This window comes from Castor canadensis, chromosome 6, assembly GCF_047511655.1.
Source record: "Castor canadensis chromosome 6, mCasCan1.hap1v2, whole genome shotgun sequence".
In the NCBI taxonomy this organism is placed as follows: domain Eukaryota; kingdom Metazoa; phylum Chordata; class Mammalia; order Rodentia; family Castoridae; genus Castor; species Castor canadensis.
Genome location: NC_133391.1, coordinates 120,200,449 through 120,215,212, shown reverse-complemented (window position 1 = coordinate 120,215,212; position 14,764 = coordinate 120,200,449). Strand labels below are relative to the sequence as shown.

General features: G+C 37.6%; 1 protein-coding gene, 1 non-coding gene and 1 pseudogene across 7 annotated transcripts in view; 1 reads left to right on the top strand and 2 right to left on the bottom strand.

Moving 5' to 3' along the window:
* Positions 1 to 231: 231 nt before the first annotated feature.
* Positions 232 to 14,764, top strand: part of Bdp1 (BDP1 general transcription factor IIIB subunit) — a 102,603-nt gene continuing 88,070 nt past the window's right edge. For 3 of the 6 annotated variants that reach the window (XM_020181014.2, XM_020181013.2, XM_020181011.2), the window contains exons 1-7: positions 232 to 644; positions 3,643 to 3,919; positions 4,643 to 4,752; positions 6,716 to 6,775; positions 9,636 to 9,767; positions 10,691 to 10,824; positions 13,964 to 14,058. In XM_020181014.2, coding sequence (XP_020036603.2) covers positions 433 to 644; positions 3,643 to 3,919; positions 4,643 to 4,752; positions 6,716 to 6,775; positions 9,636 to 9,767; positions 10,691 to 10,824; positions 13,964 to 14,058 — 1,020 coding nt within the window. In that variant the 5' untranslated portion in view covers positions 232 to 432. The remainder of the gene's footprint in view (positions 645 to 3,642; positions 3,920 to 4,642; positions 4,753 to 6,715; positions 6,776 to 9,635; positions 9,768 to 10,690; positions 10,825 to 13,963; positions 14,059 to 14,764) is intronic. The other 3 variants (XM_074077328.1, XM_074077329.1, XM_020181012.2) reach the window with 3 other exon arrangements.
* On the bottom strand, positions 4,887 to 5,350 carry LOC109697425 (cytochrome b-c1 complex subunit 7 pseudogene; annotated as a pseudogene).
* Positions 7,178 to 7,367, bottom strand: LOC141424357 (U2 spliceosomal RNA). Its single transcript, XR_012449305.1, has one exon. It is a non-coding gene; the product is annotated as a U2 spliceosomal RNA (small nuclear RNA).

Here is a 14,764-nt window from a genome sequence, read left to right as displayed (position 1 = left end):
AGTTAACTGTCTCCTTCCTCGCTTTTTAATCTTTAAGGACACCTGGAGAGGGAAGAGCGTGCATCTTTGCGCCTCAATTTCCGGCTCACAGGTAACCTGAACCACAGAGCGTGGTAGTTACCATGGCTCCCGGCGCCTTGAGTCTGACATCACTTCTTGGCGCTGGGTGATTACGCGCGGTTCCGGCGCCCTCTGCGGGCGGGGGAGCCGGGAGGAGGGAGAAACTTAGGTATTAGTGTGGCAGGGTCATGAAGAGGCGGTGGCGGGAGAGAGGAGGAGGCGGCGGGGGCGCGAAACTGCGGTAGCCGCCCGCTGGGCTGGTGGTGTGGCTTTGTGGGGAGGGCGGACGTCCTAACCCCCTCTTGGGCAGCGGCCGGGGCTCCGGGCTGAGCGCGGCGGTGCAGCCGCCGCCCCGGGCCCCCTGGCTCCGCCATGTTCCGCAGGGCACGCCTAAGCGTGAAGCCGAATGTCAGGCCTGGAGTAGGCGCCAGGAGCTCTACCGCTCCCAATCCGCAGCGTGGTCAGGAGTCTCCCAGGCCGCCGGAGCCCGCAGCCGAGTCCGCTCCGAAGCCGGCGGAGCACACCGATGTGCCTGCGGTGGATTCCGGAGGAGCCGAGCCCTCCGGCAAGGCTCCCGGGAGCAGGTGAGCCCTTGCAGAGGAGGACAGAGCTGAGCGAGTGAACTTCACTCCCTAGCTTGCAGTAAGCCTTTCACGTGAACCCCGATGGACCCTCCTAACTGCAGTTCATCCCTCGGACCCCCACCGCGTACCTGCTGCAGATTTTGTTACGAGTGAATCCAGGCCTAACAATTCGGAAGTCAAGAATCGCCACACTATCATTTGAGAATTTAATTCATTTTTTGGAGGGGGGGTGGTAATTTGCAGGGGATTAGATTTTTTTTTTAAACTTCGAGAATACTTATTTTTGAGAAGATATCACCAGTATTTTTTTTTCACCGGTGCTGGGAATGCAACCCTGGGCCTCACGCATGCTAGGCAAGGGCTCTATCACTGAGCTACACCCCAAGCATTGCTTTGGCGCTGTTGATTTATGTCAATGGGAAGGAGATTCGTGTTGCTCGCTTTGGTTTATGCTGACCGTGTTTCTCGAACAAGAAGTACAGCTTTAGCGTCATGTACCACGTTTGGATTCAGGTCCCTTCTACTTAATCTATCATCTTGGAACTGGACTTTTCCCACACAGAATTTATACTGTTAATTCAGGATAATATTACCTTCTTTGGGGCCTTATTGTGGAGATGACTCATAAAAACTGCTTTGTGCTACTCATGGCAGAATACTTGACCCCCAAAAGTTATTTGGGGGGGAAAAAAGGTGGCAGTGCAATGTAGTGTAATTAAATTTAAAACACGACTGGTTAATGAGATGGTCTTTTTATGCTGTATTTATGAGGAAGCTAGTAAGCAACCAACCCTGTTGGGTGACAGGTGGTACTGACAGAAAGGTGAAAAAAAAAATTTTTTTTTTTAGGGGGAGGCATAATTTCCTTTATAGATCTGAACTGGTGCTAGGTATAGGATCTCTCCTCTCTCTCTCTGTATATACGTACATACGTATATATATGTGTAAGTGTATATATGCATATATACGTATATATAAGATATATGTATACATATACATTTTTTTTGCAGCACTGGAGTTTCAACTCAGGGTTTCTTGGTTCCTAGGCAGGTGCTCTACCACTTGTGCCACTCTGCCAGCCCTTTTTGTGTTGGGTATTTTCCAGATGTCTCTTGAACTATTTGCTTGAGGCTCCAGGGCTGGCTTCGAACCCCAGTCCTTCTCATCTCTGTCTCCTGAGTAGCTAGGATTACAGGTCTGAGCCACAGGTGCCCAGCCTAGGATGTTATTTTGATAGTGCAGTGATGCTTAGTAATTTCCATGTTTCTTACTTGAATCTGTTTTCAATGTTTACCCAAAATGAAGGTACCAATATTGGTCATTGTTAAATTAATAAGGTTCTTGGAGATTTTGTTAACCATTATGAATCATGATTATTGGTAATTTAATAAATTGCCCACAGACTGTCGTCCAAAGACATTTATGCTCTAGAATATGTTTTCTTAGTTGCCATTTAGAGAGCATATTTTGTTTTTTAATTATACCCTTTTTTTTTTGTAGGTCTTCACTAGTTGTAAAAATCAACAAGGTGTGTGTCTTTATGCATTGAACATAGTTGGGCACAATATAAAAGGTGTATGTGTCTCATTGTTATAAGAACTTAGATCTTTTTGGTGGGGGGATATGCAGATGAGTTCAGGGCCTTGTGCATGCTAGGCAGGCACTCTACCATTAAGCTACATCTCCAGCTCTGAGAAAAGAATTTATCCTCTTTTTTTTTTTTTTTTGGGGGGGGGGTGGGGCAGAACAAGTGCACCGCTAAAAAAGTAGACTTTTACATTCTTGACTTATTTTAAGCATTAGCGTTAAAACATTTTGATTGATGCTTTAGTAATTGTACATATTTATGAGGTACGGTGTGATATTTTAATACATATACAGTGTGTAATGATCAGATCGGGGTAATTGGTATATCTATCACCTCAAGAGTTTATCATTTCTTTGTGTTGGGAGGCATTCCAAGTTCTTTCTACTAGCTTTTGGAGATATACAATTACTTGTTGTCAACCATAGTTACACTACTATGCTATCATACTTTAGAAACTATTTCTCCTATCTTGCATTCTGTTCTCTTTTCGACTTAATTTGGTGATGATGTTGACTGACCAGCAACCATTTTTTTTTTGGCAGTATTGGCATTTGAACACAGAGCCTCAAGTTTGTTAGGCAGGCGCTCTACCACTTGAGCTATGCTTCCAGCCCTTCTCTTGTCTTAATTTGCTTTTAGGTTATTCCTGAATTATTTATTCTGTACCATATTTAATATGCAATTTGGAGTAACTAAGTATGTTTTTAGAGTGAAGAGATTATTCTGACGTCTGTAGAAGTAGAGTTTTGCCTGATAGAAGATAAATGATTTTTGCCTGAAACAGAATTTGGTTTGGCTGTTGTAGCTAAATGTATATCTTCAAATGCTGCCATACAGATATTTCATAAGTTTGCCATTTTGCATATTTGATTTTCTGATCTAACGTTGATAAAGTGCCAGTAAATTAGACTTCTTTAGAGAAATGTCAGTGTGATTTATAAACTGTTTAACTAAAAGCAATAACCTCTCAGTTATCTAGGAATCAAAGTAGAATAAGCTTTGTTCTGTAACTTAATTATTTGGTTTGTTTTGAAGGTGCTAAGCATATAACCATGTGCTCTAATTGCCTTAAGAACCTGAAATTTGAGAAAGATTAATAGCTTTCATTAGAATTTACATGCATTAAAAATGTTTTAAGCAAAAATTTTGTTTCTGCCTTGTAGTTAACATAAATCTCAAGTCATTGATTTTCTTTTTGGGGAGGAGGGATTGGTGCTGGGGATTGAACACCCAGGGCCCCAGGGGCTCACACACGAGGCCCATGCTGTGCTACTGAGTTATAACTTCAGCCTCCTTTTTTTTTTAGATAATGAGATGTTACTGATTTGGATTTTATGAGATTGTATTTTAAAACTAGCATATATGAAGAATAATCATTGCACTTTTTTTTTTCCTTTTTAATTTCAACAGTGATGAAAAGACTGGTAGTGAAAATAATGTTGAAGAATCCAATAAATCATCCTCTACTGTTTCACAGAGAAGAAAGCGATTATCAAGTACTTCTAGTCTGGCTAAACCTAGCGTCAGTGTTCCTCCACAGTCTCATCCCTTAGGTACCATTAATCAAGGCACTCCACAGTCAAATCCCGTTCCAACAAAAGAGAAACTGCCATGTTCAGACAGATACCGAATCTATAAAGCCCAGAAACTCAGAGAAATGTTAAAAGAAGAACTGAGAAAAGAGAAGGTAAGGGAGGAAAAAAATCACAATTTTTATGTTGTTTGCTGATTTCTGATTTTAGGTTAGTATGGCATCCTTTGGAAAAAAATAGGCATCTGTAGCAGTTGTGGGAATAAAAATAACATCCCTGGTGTTAATAGAATATCTTCTTTTGTTAATAGAATGATTGAGAAGAATGGCGAATTATTTTCAAGTATTCATTTATATTTTCTTTGTTTTTGGCAAGTGCCTACCACTGAATTATACTGCCAGCTTCAATAAACAGGATTTTATACATTGAGCTTTTATCCAGTCCCAGTCAGTTTAGTTTTTAATATTTAAAAACTGTCTGGGCACCTGTAGCTGTGCCTGTAATCCTAGTTACTCAGGAGGCAGGGATCAGGAGGATCAAGGTTCAAAGCCAGCCCGGGCAACTAGTTGGAGAGACCCCATCTCAAAGGCTCATCACAGAAAAGGAATGGTGGAGTGGCTCAAGGTGTAGGCCCCTAGAACTGCAAAAAAAAAAAAAAAAAAAAAAACCTAAAAACTATTAAGGGTAATGTGGTACAACTTTTTAATAGTTTACAAATTTTTTCCTAAAACGAGGCACAATTGGAGTAGTAATGATATAAAGCACTTATAGTGGATATAACAGCAATGAATATAATAGTGAATTGTACCTTTGAATATAGTGCATTTACAATTTTTCTATGGTGATAAAACTGTATTTCTGTGTGTTTGTGTATGTAGAAACAATGGAAAAACAAATATGCCATAAATGAAAGTCAGAGGCCACTAGATCGTTCAAAAATGACTATGAGAGACTTCATATATTACTTGCCAGATAATAATCCAATGACGTAAGTAAAATTTATATTTATTTTTGTTTATTTTAGAGTATAGTTTAATGTTTTCCAAAAGCATGTTGGAAAAACTTACAGCACATATGCCACCCTTATAGATAAAATTTTCTTTTTTTTTTTTTTTTTAATGATTATAACAGTCATTTATTTAAAGTAATATGTCTGCAGACCAAATAATTCTTAAGTTGTACATTTCAAGTTTAGCCAACTTCATAAAAAGCTCGGCTGCATCCACAGATTTCAACTACGTGATTACTTCTTTGCCCATTCTTCTCTCTCTTTTCTTTCCCGAATAACTTCTTTCAAATAGAAAGAATTTCTATTTGAATTTATCCTCCTCATATTTTGTCCACTGCTCTTTAGGCAAGATCTGATGCCTCATGGTCAGGTCCAGTGCCCTCTTGATGCGAAACATCCTGTCATTATAAAGGTTCTCAGGAAGCCTTCTCACGGCTTCTTTCACATCCTCATCCTCATTTATCGTATCATCTCTCATTAACCCCAGTTTATTGAATCCTGCAGCATTGTAATACCATTTTCGAATACCTTCCAGCCACCGGCCTGATGCTGAAATGGCAGGCCTGCTCGCCATCTTGACCCCTAAAATTTTCTAACAAGAATTAGTGATGTTTCTTTTTTTTTGTGCTGGGGATCGAACTCAGTGTCTCACTGATGCTAAGTACATGGTCTACTGCTAGAGCAACATCTCTGGCCAAGTAACTGCTTTCTGGGGATGGTAATTGATGCCCTTTATCTCTGAGAGTAAAAATAAGTTTTCTTTGTTGTATTAATTACCAAGTTGTAGTGAAATCAACTAAGCAACTTTTCCCTAATTAAGATTGCAATTTTTTTTTTCCTTTGTTATTGGAGTTTCAACTCAGAGCTTCCAACCTGCAAAGCAGGTGATCTGCTTGAGTCACACTTCCACTCCAAGATTACATTTTTTATTTTTTATATACTGTAAGCTGACCTAAGGGATGGATCTAATTTTTATGTCCTCCCTCATACTTTAATAAAGTATAGAGGGAGCTGGGGCCTGGCTCAAATAGTAAAGTGCCTATGTATTAAGCATCAGACCTCAGTATCACCAAAAAGAGCAAAAACAAAAACAAAAAACCTTGGAAATTTGGGTTGACAGAGTGGCTCAAGTGGTGGAATGCCTGCCTAGAAAGTGTCACGTCCCGCGTTCAAACTCCAGTGCCACCAAAAAATAAAAAAATAAAAGTATGGAGGGGGTGAATTTGATCAATTTATATGCATATGTGGACAGACCACAATGAAACCCCTGTGTACAATTAATATGTACTAATAAAGAAGAATCAGTGCCGTACAATTGCATTAACAAATCTGTCAAGAACAAAGCTTCTTTAATTACAGTTAACCTGGGGTGGGGACACAGAGGCTTATGATAAACCTGCTCATTATTGTTTTTGATGGCTTAGCATGTAGAGGTAGCATTTTCTTCAGTATAGGCCTTTTTTGGGCTCCCCAGGTCTTTGGCCCAGTTGAAAGAAGGGCCAGAAACCTAGGTTTTGAATTCGACAGCTAGGTGTTGGGACAAGCCACTTAGCTTGCTTCATGCCTTGATGAAGAACCTCCCTTCACTAAGGGTAAGAGCATTTTCTGCTTAGGGCCTAACACATTACTGGTACTTGATGACAAAATTTTAGCTGAAAAATTTCTTTTTCTTTCTTTTTGGTGCTGGGGATGGAACCCAGGGCCTTGTACATGTTAAGCACACAGTGAACTAATCCCCTACATGCAACTGAAAATTAATTGTTGGACTGCATCATTATAACTACAGTGCTGTAGTACATTGTATTTTAAAAAAAATGGGAAAAACAAATAAGAAAAGAAAATAAATGGGAGTTAAGATAATTTCCTTCTTGCCTACAGATAGAGTTGATAAGATAGAAGTCAAGTTATTAAAAAAAAAAATCTTCCTTTTTGTGTTTAATAGTTCTTCATTGGAACAAGAAAAGAAAATTGAAAAGTCGTCAACTCCAGTCCAGACAAGAGAGTAAGAATCTTTTTTTCTTTTGTTTTGTTTTGGTGCTGAGGATCAAACCAGGATCTCACACATATTAGGCAAGTGTTGTACCATTGACCTACACTTGCAACCCTTGGGTATATTTTTTGAAAAAATGAAATCAGTGGTGCTTTCTATTATAGTCAAACTGGATTTTAAAAATAAACTCACTTAATAAAAGTTGCTGCTTTATTTAAATAAGGGTGAAAGCTGACATTATTATGTAATACTTATATAACTGACTAATATGATTTTAAATGAAAGCTTTTGGAATTAGGAATTCTTTGTTTTAGAAAAATAGTATTTTCACATGGTACAAAATTCAAAGGATCAAAAAAAAATTGAAAAAAGTCTTATACCTCTCTTTTTCTGCTACCTTTCTTTTTTTTTTTTTTTTGGTGCACTGTTCCTGGAGGTGCTGTAATACCAGCTTGATGTGTGGAGTGGATGGACCAAGCTCCTATTCCATCTCCCTGTTCCAAAAATCCATTTAATATATTGTCCTCGGACAGAGGACGTATCAGATATTAAGCTGATAAGAATAGATATACACTTGATCTTAGCCAAAAGGCAGACAAGTGATCTGCTACCTTTCTTTCTCCCTTGAGGCAACAAATGTTACCAATTTTTTAATGTATTATTCCACTTCTTGTCTATGCATATCTAGGGAAACATGAATATATTTTGCCTTTTTCTTTTTTTCTTCTCCTCTTTCCTCAGGCAGTTCTTTCAGTGTAGTTCTGGCTAGCTTGGAATTCATGATCCACTTGCCTCTGCCTCCTGAAAAAACCCCCATAAAGTTAGCATGTTGTTTATACTGTTCTGCAATTGCCCAATTTTTTTTCTTTTTTTTTTAACTTATATTATTGTTGTACTGGGTTACATTGTGACATTTATAAAAGGACTTACAATATATTTATCCCCTCCATCATTCTCCTTTAACCTCCCCCTCCCAATTCCTGGAATAGTTTCAACCTGTCCCATTTTTCCATTTGACTACATAATATTTCTGCCGCGTTCACCATCCTGTATCCTTTCTTATATACTCCCTCCCACTGGTACGACCTGTCTTACCTTCCTGTTCTTTTTTTTTTTTTTTGTATGTGTGTGTTCTCTGTTTTGTTTTGTTTTGTTTTTTATTCGTTTATTCACATGTGCATACATTGTTTGGGTCATTGCTCTCCCCTACCCCTTCTCTGTTTTCGAAAAAAGGTATTTTCGTTTGGTTGAGATGGCTCTACAGGAAGTTTCTTTTGACATTTCAGTGTATATGTGTATTATAACTCAAATTGGTTCATGCCTTCTGTTTTTCTACCTTAATCTCTTTCTCTTCTTTTTTAAAAATATTGGTACCAGGGTTTCAACTTAGGGCTTCATGCTTTTGAGGCAGGTGTTCTACCATTTGAGCCATGCCTCAGCTAATAATTGGTCTAGTTTTGATGCCAGTAGATTTGGGTTTTTTTTTTTTTTTTTGTAAGCGCCATATGCCTTCTACATCTATAACTGTCATATTTAGAAATCTCACCAAGAGACTTTTCAGAAAGTTACTGTAGCCTTGTATTTCAAGGTGGGGAATTGTGAAAATCTAGCAGAAACATTAGTTTTTCAGCAGTCACTTCAGGAGTTAAGTAATGTTTACTATTTTGCCTGGAATCCACTTTATTTCAATTAATAAATTATTTTTGCGGTACTGAAAGTTGAACTCAGGACTTTGTGCTTGATAGGTAGGCGTTCTATGTATTTTTTTTGGTGTAATTGGGATTTGAACTTAGGGCTTCATACTTGGCAAAGTAGACATTCCACCACTTGAGCTACCTACCCCTCCAGTCCATTTTGCTTTGGATATTGTGGAAATGGGGTCTCATGAACTATTTGCCTGGGCTGGCCTTGAACACAGATACTGTCACTCTCAACCTCCCAAGTAACTGGGATTACATGTGTGAGCCATCTCTGCCTGGCTGTTTTTTTTTTTTTTTTTTTTTTTTTTCTGAGATAGGATGCCTGTATAGCTCAGATGATCTGGAACTTCCTCTGTAGCCCAGGCTTGCATTAATTTGGGATCTTCCTGTCTCATCCTTCCAAGTGCTGTGATTACAGGTATGTACCACCATGCCTGGCTCATAAACCACATTGTTTTAAAGCAGAACTTGGAAGCTTTAAAAATAGGTTATGTTTTTACAGGCTTATAGTTTATTTTTGCTTCAATAAAATGTATTGGAGACAATGTAGCAGGAAGAGAAGTGTGAGATTTCGAGTCATTATTTGCAAACTAAGCTACAGTAATTAAATAGAAATAGGCAGTTGTGGTGTGCTTATGCATAGTGCTGTGTATTGATAACAGCTATGTATTGTGTATTTCAAAAAGATAGCAAAAAGGATTTTGAATATTTATATCATAAAGAAATTATGATAAGCAAGGAGATTTGAACCTGATTCAAACATTGTGCTGTTACATGTATCATTTTCACATTAGTATCTATACCTAGTAGCTACAATTTTCAAGTATTTCTTTACCATTTAAGAAATTAATAAAATTGGGGGGGGATAAAGGAGAGTGGTGGAAGGGGTGAATTCAAGTATAATATATTTGATTCATTCTAAGAACTTTTGTTAATGACACAATGTACCCCCACCCAGCACAATAAAAAAAAAAGAAATTAATAAAAACAAATGCAAATGACTGACCTCAAACCATTATCCTTCTGTTTTTCCCTCCCAAGTAGTTGGAATAAAAAGTGTGTTCCACCATACCCAGCTTGTTTCTTTCTTTCTTTCTTTTTATTTATTTTTTTTGAGACAGGGTCTTTCTGTATAACCCAGCTTTATGAATTAATGTGTCTTTTACATTTAGTAGGCAAGAAAATAAGAGTACTCTTGATGCTAATGATAATGAGGAAATGGAAGAAGAGTCAGATGATGGGCCATTGCTAGTTCCTCGAGTAAAAGTGGCAGAAGATGGCTCTATTATTTTGGATGAAGAGAGGTGAGAGAGAGAGGTATTGTGGTTTCACAAGAACGGATCTGCTTTGTCCAAGGAGAGATCCTGTTTCTTAATCTGTTTTATCATTTATATCCCAGTGTTTATATTTGCATCATGAATGCTATAAACAGAAAAATGAGTTAGATTGATTTCATATTATTAACTACTACACGGTGGTATGTTTTGATAATTAGTGGCTATGCAATGAAGCATAGGTGTAACATTTTATGACTTTTGACATGGTGAGATTTAATTCACATTCTGGTTTAATTTCTCTTACTAAATTCTCACATTTGGCACTGTGGAATTTAATTGTCTTTTCTAAAGTGTAGTTTTTAAAAAGGGATAAATTAATGTGTAAATAAAGACAATGGAAAGTCTTTTGACAGTTTAGTAAAAAAATGGTATTTAAATTCGGTGATTGTAAAACATAAATGTAGCAATTCTAATGACAATTGTTTTTGTATGCTTTTTCATTAGTTTGTAATGATGTTTGCATGTATTTAAAAGTGTATTTAACTCCTTTGTACAAATGTAAAATATTAATATAAAATCTTTATATTTATTTTTTTCAGCTTTTTAAAATGCTTATATTTCTTAATATCCTCTTGTGCATAGCACATAATATATACTGAATATAGGAGGTATACTGAAGTCAACAAAACTTGTTTTAGGTGGCCCAAAGGTATTTTAGAAATTTTATATTTCTGTTACGGATTTTGAAAACATTGGCATTTTTTTCTACTCCTTGGGAATAACATTTTAAGTAAAATTTAGCAGATATTTGGAAAGCACTTGTTTCAAATTTTTATAATTATACTTTTAATATGAATGCCATAGTTAAATTTAAAATGTAGCTATTTAAATCTCCCTGTTTTCCTTACTCATCTTTAGTCTGAACCTTTTTGATAATGTGTTTCTTTCAGTTTAACTGTAGAAGTTTTAAGAACAAAAGGCCCCTGTGTTGTTGAGGAAAATGACCCTATATTTGAGCGTGGCTCCACAACTACATATTCCAGCTTTAGGAAAAACTATTATTCTAAACCATGGTCAAATAAAGGTAACTAATTTTCTTTGAAAGTTATCTAAGTTATTTGCTTGAAATGAAGGGAACTGTTTCATGTTTCTGACTTAAGTCAGGTCTCAAAATGTAAACTATCTTTTTTTTTTTTTTTTCTCTCTTACTAATTTCCATCTGTGCCTATCATGGTACTGTGTCTGTAGCTTCAAAAAAATTTTTTTTTTTTGAAGGTTCTGGGTTTTGAACTCAGGGCTTCTGACTTACTTGCTCTACCACTTGAGCCACACCCCTAACCCTTTTTGCTTTAGCTGCTCTTAGAATAGGATCTTGAGTTTTTGCACAGGCTAACCTGGAACGTGGTCCTCCTGTTTATCCTTCCCATCTGAGCACGCTCCAACATGCAGAGCTTGTTGGTTGAGAAAGGGTCTCACTAACTTTTTGTGTCCAGGCTTGTCTCAAATTGTGATTCTCCCAATCTTCGCCTCTCAATTAGCTGGAATTACAGGTGTGACCCATTTAACCCTTCCAAGAAATCTTTTTTTAAGAATTAGCTTTTTGGTTATTTACTTTCTCATTTATTCTTGTTTTTTTGGTGGTCTTGGGGTTTGAACTTTTGTATTCATGGCTTCACTCTTGCAAGACACTCTACTGCTTGAGCTACACTTCCAGCATGCTTTTTATTTATTTTGGCTGGAATCTTTCTCTCTGTTAAATCCTTCTACAAACAAACTCCTTTCCTTTTTTTTTTTTTTTAATAGTTCTCAAGTTTTATTAGCAAGAAAGAGGGGACATTTTTTACCTTTTTCTTTTTTTTTTTTTTTTTTCATTTTTCTTTTATTGTTCATATGTGCATACAAGGCTTGATTCATTTCTCCCCCCTGCCCCCACCCCCTCCCTTACCACCCACTCCGCCCCCTCCCTCTCCCCCCCCTCAATACCTAGCAGAAACTATTTTGCCCTTATTTCTAATTTTGTTGTAGAGAGAGTATAAGCAATAATAGGAAGGAACAAGGGTTTTTGCTGGTTGAGATAAGGATAGCTATACAGGGCATTGACTCACATTGATTTCCTGTGCGTGGGTGTTACCTTCTAGGTTAATTCTTTTTGATCTAACCTTTTCTCTAGTACCTGTTCCCCTTTTCCTATTGGCCTCAGTTGCTTTAAGGTATCTGCTTTAGTTTCTCTGCGTTAAGGGCAACAAATGCTAGCTAGTTTTTTAGGTGTCTTACCTATCCTCACCCCTCCCTAGTGTGCTCTCGCTTTTATCATGTGCTCATAGTCCAATCCCCTTGTTGTGTTTGCCCTTGATCTAATGTCCACATATGAGGGAGAACATACGATTTTTGGTCTTTTGGGCCAGGCTAACGTCACTCAGGATGATGTTCTCCAATTCCATCCATTTACCAGCAAATGATAACATTTCATTCTTCTTCATGGCTGCATAAAATTCCATTGTGTATAGATACCACATTTTCTTAATCCATTCTTCAGTGCTGGGGCATCTTGGCTGTTTCCATAACTTGGCTATTGTGAATAGTGCCGCAATAAACATGGATGTGCAGGTGCCTCTGGAGTAACAGTCTTTTGGGTATATCCCCAAGAGTGGTATTGCTGGATCAAATGGTAGATCCATGTCTAGCTTTTTAAGTAGCCTCCAAATTTTTTTCCAGAGTGGTTGTACTAGTCTACATTCCCACCAACAGTGTAAGAGGGTTCCTTTTTCCCCGCATCCTCGCCAACACCTGTTGTTGGTGGTGTTGCTGATGATGGCTATTCTAACGGGTGAGGTGGAATCTTAGTGTGGTTTTAATTTGCATTTCCTTTATTGCTAGAGATGGTGAGCATTTTTTCATGTGTTTTCTGGCCATTTGAATTTCTTCTTTTGAGAAAGTTCTGTTTAGTTCACTTGCCCATTTCTTTATTGGTTCATTAGTTTTGGGAGAATTTAGTTTTTTAAGTTCCCTGTATATTCTGGTTATCAGTCCTTTGTCTGATGTATAGTTGGCAAATATTTTCTCCCACTCTGTGGGTGTTCTCTTCAGTTTAGAGACCATTTCTTTTGATGAACAGAAGCTTTTTAGTTTTATGAGGTCCCATTTATCTATGCTATCTCTTAGTTGCTGTGCTGCTGGGGTTTCAAACAAACTCCTTTCAAAATGAAAAATTAATGTTTCTATTTGTTATAATGTTCTACTTTAGACAGTATTGGATAATAAAGTTTCTGTAGGTAAAAATTATGCTGTTAGCCATGTGTGGTGGAATACTACTGTAATTCCAGCATTCGGGAAGCCGAGGCAGAAGAATTTTGAGTTTGTGACCAGCCTGGGCTATGTAGAGAGACCCAATCTTTAAAAACTATTAAAAAATATGCAGGGTTAGATGTGGTAGAGCTCATCTATAATCCCAGAATGCAGAAGGTAGAGGCAAGAGGATGGTAAGTTGGCAGCCAGCCAGGGATGCATAGTGAGACTCTGTCTCAAAAGCCCCAAACCAAACCAAACTACCTAGTATTTATTTCCTAGTGGTGGTGATTACTCTCTTTTTAATTGTAAAAGCAGCAGAGTTTTGGAAAAAAATTTAAACATGATAGGAGGATATAGAGCAAAAACAAGGATTATATACTTCCTTTTCCTAATTGTAGCATTCCTAAACTTCTATCAAGTTTCTCAATTATTTTTTTCCTCCCTCCCTCCATCCCTTTTTTCCTTCTGGCCTTCCCTCCTCTCAGCTTTCTTCCTTTCCTTTTTTGTTTTAATAGAGTCTCAGTGTGTAGCCCAGATTGGCCTCAAACTTAATATCCTACTGTCTCAGCCTCCTAAATGCTGGGATAATAGGCCTGTAATCCCACCATGTCCACCCTTAGCTGCTTCCTTTATGTGCTGTTTATTTAGTATATCTTATGCACATAACTCATACTGACCATGAATAACAATTTTCTTCAAGGCATTTTGAATGAGACCAGGTAATAGAAAGTCTTTTAAAACTTCTGGTTGCTTGGGTAGGATTATGAAAATTTCTTATACTATTTTTTTAAATGTTTTAAGTTTTCGGATATTCCATGAGGTTCTGTGTGATGAAATTTAAGTATTGTCAGTTTTTCAAACTCATTTTTAATACTTAGATTTCTTTTCTCAGAAAAGATTAATTTTCAGTGATTCTAAATCTTTTTTCTTTATAGAAACGGATATGTTTTTCTTAGCCATCAGCATGGTAGGAACTGACTTTTCTATGATTGGACAACTTTTTCCTCACAGAGCAAGGATAGAAATTAAGGTAAAGTACATCCATCACATTTGTTGGTTGAGAAGAGTCCAAACCTTACTAATTCTTTTTACCTTCAGTTTAAATCATAGTCCAATTTTTCGCTATTATGTTTTTGTTATATTTTTCCTTTACTGGTTGAAAAGCAATGTAACATTTCTCAATTCTAATATGGGTACAATTTTCTTAACTTCAGAATCAGTTCTAAAATGTTTTACTGATAAAGACACTGAAATTAAGTGCTAATGAAACCAAACTGGGTGTGGTTGCTCAATCTGTATTCTAGCTACTTTGGAAGCAGAGTGCTGGAGGACTGTGTTTTCAGGCTAGCCAGGCAAAAAGTTTTTGAGATCTCATCTTAATCCATGACTCAGCAAGGTTCATGTGCCTGTTATTCCAGCCACGCATAGAAGCAGTTACAGGGGGATTGCAGTTACAGATCGGTCTGGGCATTAAATGGAGATGCTGTCTCAAAAATAACCGATGAAAAAACCGGGGCTGGGGGCAAGGCTTAAGTGGTGGAGTACCTGCTTAGCAAGTTCAAGGCCTCCAGCTCAACCTCCAGTACTGTCAAGAAAAAAAGAAAAGTTAATGAAAAGAGAGGATAAATATATGCTAGAATACTTAGGTTAAAGGTGGCTTTTGAACAAAAATACATTTCTGGCCAGCGCCACTGGTGTGAGCCCAGCTACTTCAGAGGCAGAGATCAGGAGGATAG